The sequence below is a fragment of the Camelina sativa genome, chromosome 5 (assembly GCF_000633955.1).
Source record: "Camelina sativa cultivar DH55 chromosome 5, Cs, whole genome shotgun sequence".
In the NCBI taxonomy this organism is placed as follows: domain Eukaryota; kingdom Viridiplantae; phylum Streptophyta; class Magnoliopsida; order Brassicales; family Brassicaceae; genus Camelina; species Camelina sativa.
In genome coordinates this window covers 30,183,509-30,193,628 of record NC_025689.1, presented here as the reverse complement: position 1 = coordinate 30,193,628, position 10,120 = coordinate 30,183,509, and the positions used below count along the sequence as shown (strand labels likewise).

At 38.8% G+C, this 10,120-nt stretch overlaps 1 protein-coding gene across 1 annotated transcript; it reads left to right on the top strand.

Annotated features, from left to right (window-relative positions):
• LOC104787902 (major pollen allergen Ole e 10-like) lies at positions 3,038-3,447 on the top strand. Its single transcript, XM_010513559.1, has one exon. The coding sequence runs from the start codon at positions 3,066-3,068 to the stop codon at positions 3,402-3,404; it is 339 nt and encodes a 112-aa protein (XP_010511861.1). The 5' UTR covers positions 3,038-3,065; the 3' UTR covers positions 3,405-3,447.

Below are 10,120 nucleotides of genomic sequence, written 5' to 3'. Positions count from 1 at the left end.
CTGAGCATGCCTACCGCCCCTGCTAGAACCACCCTGCTGCTGAGCCTTACTAGGCTGAACTGCTGGAGCTACCGCCACTGACTGTGCCCGGATATCCTCCTCAATCTCTGCTGCACTCTCAACCAGCTCTGCACGCGTAACAAAACTCCGCCCTCTACAATGAACTCTCAAATAATCACGTAGAGCCCTCAAGAACCTCCTGATCTGAGCCTCCTCAGGCTCCATAGCCCGACCTCCATAACAAAGAAGTCGACTGAACTCCAAGTCCAGCTCCCGCACTGACCGTGTCCCCTGAGACAACTGAAGGAACTGCACCTCCAAACGATCCAATGCCTCTCTAGGAAAATACTTGCGGTTGAACTCCAAAACGAAGTCAGCCCAAGTCATCTCCCGCTGCACCCTCCTAGCAGCCACAGATCTCCACCACAACTCAGCATCACCACTCAAAAAGTAGACCCCTATGTCCACCCAAAACTCCTCAGGACATCTCAGAGTATGGAAGTTACGTTCCACTCTCGTCCTCCACGCATCCGCAGCAGTAGGATCTACACCTCCTGAAAACTGCTCAGTACGCAACCGACCCATCTCTGTCAACATGCTGAGATAACGAGCATGGACTCCCACATCCGCAGCCACTGGCTGCCGCTCCTCCGCCACCACTGGTGGCACTACCTGAGCCTGAGCCGGTACCACTGGTGGTAACCGCGCCAACACCTCTGCTAGCATAGCCGCAAAGTCAGTACCAGGGACTCCACCCGCTGGGACTCCCACACCCGGGACCCTAGCATCACCGGCCACTGGAGCATCAATACCGCCCCCTCCTGCCACACTCACGGAATCCCCCGGAACATCCTGCGACTCGCCAACACCCTCAGCTGTCACACTCTGGTCCTCGGTCTCACTAACCACTGGGGCTCTGCCCCTACCACGACCACGTCCGCGACCACGTCCGCGTCCACGACCTCGACCAGCCACAGCATCCTCTCTAACCATCTGCACTACCATGAACAGAAGGCTAAGCAAACAATTTCTATTATAACACAGAAAACATAAACTCACCGTGGAATCACACACTCGGCTCGAAGAGGATGTTCTAGGACTCCATGCCACACACAATTGACTAACTCACATAATCAATCAAGCAATCCCAAACATCTACAACAGAAACCTAGTGAACCCAAACCTAGAACCGTAAGGGCTCTGATACCAAAATGAAACGACCGACCCTTTTTTTTTAATAAATAATAAATAATTGTAATAATAATAATAAACTACAGCTAGTGGTCTCATACCCACTAGCCATCTAACCACATTCACAATCAACAGCGGAATACTCAATACCAATAACCAATAATAAACCAATACCATAGCATAAGCAATATCCAATAATCAATCATCAGAAAACATGAAACCAGCAACCTAACAATGTTTCTAGGACTCAAATCTAGCAACCTAACAATGCCAGGTAACCAATCAATCGAGTCCCTAGAACATCCTCCTCTTCATTGCCTTTGATTCCACGATCACACTTTGCCTTTACCTGCACACCACAAACAACAATTGAGATGCGTAAGTATTATCACAAATACTTAGTGAGGCAATCCTCCCATCTACTGGGCTATACACACAAGCAATAAGATCTCTACATGCCACAAACAACAATCAATAAAACAAACCAGGCAATATACAAAGCATGCAACATCCATCGTAACTGGAAGAGGGGTGTCGACCGACACCAGATGGTGTCGATCGACACTGACTATCTGGTGTCGACCGACACCAAACTGGTGTCGACCGACACCCTGCCCGACACTCCCGAAAACCCTAGTTTGCGTCGACCGACACCTCCACATGGCATCGTTCGACACTCGCTAAAGTCCCGAGCCGTCCTCGCGTTGGTGTCGACCGACACCCCAACTGGTGTCGACCGACACCGATGCCGAGCAGCGATTTCCCTCGATCAGAAACTCCGAATCTCGCCTCCAATCTTCTCCAATCCGCTCCATGCACTCCCAGAAGCCAAACCCAGTCCAGACAGTGACGAAATACCATAGAGAACTCAAAGAAACAACCACATAAGCACCAAATCACATAGAATCTAGAGATCTTAGCTTAGATAAGCCATGGTCATGCACTCACCTCTTTCAAGAAGATTCTGACCAACAAGAACGAATTCCTTCACTTCTAGCAAGCTTCTAACACCTTTCCAGCCTTAGGTCTCCCAAGAACAGCAAGGAATCTCTCAATCTCTTCCCAAAAGCTCAAGAACACTCTCTCTTTTGATTTTCTCCCAAAAACGGCGAATAACACAAAATAACACGACCATAGGTCGTTTTCTACCTCTAAAAACTCGATTTTTAGGGATTTCCTAAACCAACCACACAAATCGGACAATTAAAATTGAACCGACCAAACCGGCCACAACTGGTGTCGATCGATGCCTCACTAGAAGGTGTCGATCGACACCCTTACCAAAATACCAAAAATTGGTTTGCGAGTGTTACACAAGTCAAACAAATAAAATCGAAATTTTTTTTTGTCGTTGATAAAAAGAAGGATATGATGAGGAGTATTTTAGTCTTTTCCTCTTATATTTGGAGTATTACTTAAAGTAGTTAGCAAATGTGGTAGAATGGATGAGTTTGGTTTTATAATGTGATAAAATTGTTAGAAAACTCTAATTTATAAACAATTTTTTCTCATGTCTAGGCTTCTAATTAAGGAATTATATTATAGTTAATGTGTGACTGACAAAAAAAATTAAAATATAATAATAATAATTTATAAATTAATTAAAACTAATATTTTGTAAACTTTTTTTTTTGTCAACATATTTTGTAAACTATTTACATTGACTTTAATAGTAGGCTAGTCTTATATTTTCAACCATAAACTGGTCAACAAATTATAAAATTGGTCAACGAATTATAAAATAAAGTAATAATATTTTATGGAAATAAATTACTTTCAGAAGAAACTATATATATATATATATATATTTAGTATATATATATAGAGATATTGCAATATCATTTGAGTTATCATTTACAAAGCAAAAGACCACAATGTTTTCTCGGTTGACATTAATCTTCTTTTTATTTTTCCTTGTAAACCACTCCCATCATGTCTCATCAAAGACATGGTGTGTATCAGATCCATCGGCAACCGATGCACAATTACAAGCTAACCTTGATTGGCTATGCGGTAGTGTATTACCAGGTAGTTGTGTATTAATCAACCGTGGTGGACCTTGCTATGAACCAAATACTCTTACTAACCATGCATCATATATAATGAATGATTACTACCAGTTCAACGGGGGCACTCAAGAGGCTTGTGATTTCAATCATTCTGGTCGAATTGTTGATACTAATCCAAGTTATGGTGGTTGTGTGTTTGCATAGAATACATTGTTTGGTTCAGCGGCGGATTCAGAATTTTTTTTTGTGTAGGGAACAAAATATCTATAATTAATAATATCTATAATTAATTTATAATAAAATTATATAAAAAATATTTAATAAATATATTTTCTTACTTTTAATGTATTTAAAATATGAAATTCAAAAGGTCATTAAATTTTTACAAAATATTATTTATATTAGACATAAAATATATTGTCTTTAACCGCATCAGCTCAATAGTAGACTTATGCGACCCATGATACAATAAATGTTTAACGATGTGGTTCTGCACTCGGCCATATACAAGATCTTTGACTACCGTTTAAACACCGTTAATTTGCTTTAACATCTTTTATGATAATTTATAAACTTAAAAAAACATTTTATTGTATAAAATTATTTTAATTAAATAATATTTTACATTCAAATAAAAATAAGAATAGTCTACATATATTAGATATATCTAGAAAACTTTAGTTCCACAGTTTCTCAGTTACAAATCATAACTAGTTAACAACCCGCACTATGTGCGGGATAAATCAATTCAAATAAATTATTATTTGGTATCTAAAGTGTCAGAATAATAATCTTACTCATAATTTTTTTGTTTTATTCAAATTTATATTTTATTATTTTTTGTAAATATATGTTTCATTTGTGAAATATGAAAACAATTTAAACATGGTAGAAAAAGTTTTGATAAATTGTTATCAGTTATGGTAATCTGTCTTTTTGTGTTATTAATATTTCACGTTATTATCTACAATGATTAAATAAATAAGACAATATTTTAAGACTAATCAATTAAAAATAATCACAAGTTTAAAAATACCATGAGAAAAATGTATAAAAATAGTAAATAATAAAAAAAAGTATAGTAGTGGTAAAACATTTTAGGGAAAAATGAATGTTATGGGGTTAAAAAAAATTCAATACCATGGTAAGATCGTTGAATCACAATAAATTATTAAAAATTTAATATCTTGTTATTATGATTATTGTAGTAGTTATTTTTTGATAAAATTTTCTTATGAATACATATTATATCAACGTAGATTATATCATCTTGGGTCACGAAGATTAGCATACACATTTTAACCAAATGAGCTAGGAGACTATAACTGGTAATGATCAACTAGAAAATATTTTAAGTTAGTATGGGGCATGTGCCCCACCCTATATCAACGTAGATCCGCCCAACTTTGGTGAATGATTTTGTATTTTCTTATGAATATAACAATTATGTGGAGTCAAACGTATTTATAAACATTATGTAAGGTTAATAAATGAAATTTACTCTTCATTGAGTTTTAGTCATATAATAAGTGTTGCTCTAAAAAAAGTCACTCTTACCAGAAAAACAAAAAAAAGTCATATATTAGTTTTTTTTTTTTTTTTGAACAAAGTATTTTATCGTAAAGATTTTGGTAATTATCCTCTATATATTAACAGAGAAGCGCTCTCGTGAAAAAGTTAATGTGTCGCCGCCAGAGAGCTCGAGACACATTTAATTATTTAGCCTCATTTAAATTTATTATTTACAACTATATAACATTATATTTTTAACAAAAAAACAAATTTGTTATTCTTAAAAACTTTATCACATAACTTATTAATATTCATTAAGTTTAAGCTTTAAATATATTTTATATATTAGAAGAAATATTTTATTGAAATGCATTTGTAACCCACGCGGATCTCACGAATTCAAGCAGAACAGATGCAAAGATATTTTGCGGCTCAAAATATTTAAATCCATTGCGGGATGGCTTAACGGACGGTTTTGACTGGGTTAACAATTTTATTTAAATTATCCGATTCATGAAATTTTAGTTTTTGTGATTTTAACTGATTTGATAGTTCAAGATTTTGATAAAAATCTAACGATCACTAATTTGGTTCACAGTCTATCCAAATCCGTCATCATGTCAATCTAAAATTTATGGTAAAACGATTACTATTTTAAACTTTCATAAACTTGATGAATTCAAACCTATATAAATTTGTATTATAAATATTATACTAAATAAATATATTTACAAATATAATATCTTAAACAAAAATTTCACTCCGTGCAACAGCACGAGTTATTACCTAGTATTCAACATTAGAGTGCTATAGTATGAAAATTGTCAAATCATCAGTATTTTGTTTTTTTTTTGGGTCAATAACCGTACTTTCAATTAAATTGGGGTTGGTACATAGTTTGATACAGAGTTTGGTACAGAGTTAAGAGACTTCATAAGTGCCTCTTTAGTTACCGTATCAGCTTTGACATTTTTCTCTCGATTAACAAAGATAAAATTGCAGAAGTCGAAAAGGGTAGAAAGTCGAAGGATGTCGTGTTGAATCTCGTGGAGCTCCTTCAATTGGAGGTCCAAACTGAGTGCTTTGATCAGCAAATGCGAATCTGAAGCAAAAGAAACGTTCCGGTAGCCGAGATCGAGGGCTTGGATGAGGGCAAGATGAAGAGCCATAGCCTCTGCCATGAGAGGAGATCGGACATTTTCTGCTACTGCCTCACCCTGTCTCTCCCAAAAGGGAAGGTGTTGTTCAAAGATCCATCCAAAGCCAGCTCGTCTTGAATCCTCGTGCCATGCAACATCTGATTGTGTCGATATCCAAGAATTGGATCTGGTCGGGTGTAATTGTCGGTCTATTCCTCCGGGTTGGGATATGTGCAACAGTCCACTCCTTAGCTAGGGTAATAGACTTGGAGATTACATCACCGCTTGACAGACAGATCTGTTTGAAGATTCTTTTGTTTCTGGTGGTCCACAAGGTCCACAAGATCCAAGGGGAGAGCGAGCCGTGAACTGGTCCGATTGGTGGAAGAATTATTAGCTTGTTCAAGACCTCAATTCCCATTCTGCAGCTTGTGATGACAGAAGGGTGGATTGGGTTCTTAAAGGCGCCGCCTCCCATACTTGTTTAGCGAAGTTACAGTAGAACAGAAGGTGGACTATCGATTCCTCTCCCCCACTGTGGGGGCAACAGGCTTGCGGGTTGTTACCACGGTGATTCAAGTTGTTTCCAACTGGTAGGGCCTCATTCATGGCTATCCATAAGAAGGATTTGATTTTTGGCGCACACTGGAGATTCCATATATCCTTGATCCAGTTAAAATTTTGCAAACTGGGAGGTTGCCACGGAGGAGGATCCGCCTTTTGAGACGCATGGTAGCCTGTTTTTGCAGAATATATCCCATATTTGGTAGCTAGCCAAATGTATTTATCCTCAGCACCCAATTTGTTTGGTCGAAGACCAAGGATTTCCTGTTCATACTGAGGTAATATAGCTCGGATCTTTTCTCTATCCCATTCTTTAGACTCCGGACAAATCAGGTCCTGAACTATTAAATGTTGTGTGTTTTCTAGTGGAGGACCAACTGGAGATAGGGGATGGTCGAGGGACATCCACGGAGTTGCCCACACTCTGGTGTTTCCTCCCGTTCCAATAGCTACTCCAAGTTGAGTTTTCAAAAGATCACGACCTAGGCAGATTCCCCGCCACCCATGAGAAGCAGTGGTCGACACTGAGCAGTCTAGAAAAGAAGTCGTGTTACAATATTTACACAGCAAAACTCTTGCCAAGAGAGAATTTGGCTTAGTAAGTATCCTCCAGCTGATTTTTGCGAGTATGGCATGGTTAAAACTTGTGATGTCTTTGAAGCCTAACCCCCCATCTCTTTTTGTTTTTGTCATTTTTGACCAGGCAATCCAAGACATCTTCTGTTTCTCAGAGGAGGAGTCCCACCAGAATCGGGTTAGAGCCGATTGAATCCTCTTGCATAAAGAGCCAGGAAGTAAGAAGCAAGACATAGTGTATGTCGGCATGACAGCAAGAACCAACTTAAGCATGGTAGTCTTTCCAGCAGTAGATAGGAACCTTGATGAATAACTTTTTGCTTTTTGGTTTATTCTATCTATGATCTGGTTAAATAGGTCTCGCTTTTTCCTGCCAAACATCTCAGGGAGACCTAGGTACTTACCTAGTCCTCCTACTTTTTGGATTCCCAAAAGCCTTTGAGCCTCCATCTTAATGTGTTCTTCACTTTTTGAGGAGAAAGTAATTGCCGACTTTGACTTATTAATCATCTGACCCGAGGCTTCTTCATATTTCTTCAGAATTGTCATCAAAGTTTTACAACTTTTGGAATCTGAGGGGCAGAAGAACATTGTATCGTCCACAAAAAGGAGGTGATTGATCCTAAGACTACCTTGAGAGACCCGTAAATCCATGAGACTACCATCTTGCTGAGCTTTGGAGCATAGGCCTGCTACGACTTGGGTGCAGATGATAAACAGGTAAGAAGAAAGAGGATCCCCCTGACGAATGCCTCTACAAGGTAAGACTGATCTGGGATAACCCATTAAGTAGAAATGCATATGATACAGTAGTAATACATTGCATAATCCACTTTATCCATGTCTGATGGAAACCCATTGTCTCTAGGACCAGTTCGATGGAGGCTTTACTCATATCTGTTTTAACAGCCATAAAGCACCTTTTTGTTGCTCCTGATGTTTTGAGATAATGCAGGGCTTCGTGGGTGATAAGGACGTTGTCAGTGATAGCTCGCTTAGGGACAAAAGCGGATTGGGTTTCTGAGATGATACTTTGACGCACCGGTTGTAACCTCCTTGAAAGGAGTTTTGAAATGATCTTGTAAAAAACCGTACAAAGGGCAATAGGCCTGTATTCTGTCATTGCTTGTGGACTTTGTACCTTTGGTATCAATCTAACATGTGTTTCATTGATGCTTTGTTGCAGGGTCGCGGAGAAAAAGAAGGCTTGAACCTCCAGGACGATGTTAGATCCCACTGTCTCCCAGTTGGATTGAAAGAAACTGGCAGAGAAACCGTCGGGTCCTGGAGCCTTATCAGGGTGTATGGAGAAGCATGCTTTCTCAATTTCCTCCGGAGTAGGTAAATCAATCAACTTCTGGTTTTGTTCATTTGTTATGCAGGGTGATAACTCTCTAATTTACATATTTTTAGCATCCTTTTTTGTCCATATTTTGCATTGTTCATACCTCTAACTTAGCATTTTTAGGTCATTTACTGTAGGAATTCACTTTTAGAGCATTTAGGGTGTTGCATTTCTGCATTTGCATATTTTGGATGAAAACAGGTGCTAAAGAGCCAAAAATGGGGAAAAACAAGGACAACTCGAGCATGTACCCGAAGGAGCCATCGAGCTAACCCCAACACGATCGAGGAAGATCCGAGAGCATGAAGAGCAACCCGAAGATCCACCCGAGGAGTTACCCGACTTCACCCTCATGTACCCCATCGAGTAGACCATCGGACAAGTCTGGGAAGCTAGGTCAAATGGGTTTCCATATATAAACCCCCTCTTTCCCTAGCTCACAAACGAGTACGCCGCAGACCCTCAAACCAGAGAGCGAGAGCTTCTGTGAGAGAACTGAGCGACTCAACATTTTTCTTCTTGTTTTGCATTTTTATTTTGTAGTTTTCTTAGATCTTTATCCCTTACTCTTTCTACTCTACAGTATCTTTTAATACAATGTCATTTTCGTTTATTTTGATTGCTTTGTTATTTCTTTCTATATCCGAGTAGTGTAGTAAAGTTTCTAGGGATGGGATAGATGATTTTGTGTTCTTGATCGGTTAGGATGCTTTAGTTGATTGTGATGATTGATAGATTTCCTTCTAGGTTGGTGTTCTTAATGCTGTCAACATACCGAAAGATTGAGATTAGATCTAGGGCGTTTACAATGCTACAGGCCGAAAGGAGTAGATAAAATGCTTGATTTAGCCGATGCTAGAGGTTTACTTAGCTCTGAGTGACAAAATCAAATGAGTTTAAGTCTACTGACAATAATGAATCGTTCTTAATGCCTGCTTGTTCATATTGCTAGTGCGACAATGTGGTAGTGTGTTCAAGGTTGATTGTTGCTAGTGTGAAAGTGTGGTGACAAGGTCTTAGAGGTTCATTGTCTAGAAAATAATTGCTTGAGATGTAAGGCATCCGTACTGGTCTAGAACACTTAGGATTCGATTACCCCCATCCTTAGGAACTTTCGTATTTTATTTGTTTACATTTTCTTCACTTACTCGACCACTTACCCGATCAGGTACACGATAACCTGCATCGAGTAATACCTCGAGCTGTTCATATCTCACTTGCATACTCGATCACCCCACTCGATCCTGTACTCGATTGCTTGCATCGAGTGCTTAGGCCGTGTGGTTTACTTGTTTATATTCTTTTACTTTGTTTATTTTAGGATTGTTAGAACCAAAAACTTAATTGCTTGGCTTGACTTATATTGTACTGATCATATCCTTTCTGCTAGCAATACACAACCATTTGGATTGATAACCCTTTGTACTACAACTGCATAGGGAATTGATACCCTTGGTGAAAACTAGTCTATCATAGGGCGAGATAGTTTCTTCCACTATACGTCGCCTGTCTCCCTGTTGAGAAGTAAAGAGTTCAGAGAAGTAGTCCGAGATCACTTTAAGAATTGCTTCTTCTTCGAAGGTAAGATTTCCATCTTTGTCCTCAATTACTGAGAATTTGTTAATGGTAGCTCGACCTCTGGTTATAGAGTGAAAGTAAGTAACTTGTATTTTTGTCTCCCAAAGCTAACCAAAGTTGTCTGCTCCTTTGTTTCCAAAACTCCTCTTCTGTCTTGTAGGCTAGGAGAAGTTTGTTATTGATGGATGAAATAAGTGTATGCTCAG

What these genes read in the sequence shown, in the direction of transcription:
- LOC104787902 (XM_010513559.1), top strand. Translation starts at nt 3,066, where the DNA reads ATGTTTTCTCGGTTGACATTAATCTTCTTTTTATTTTTCCTTGTAAAC.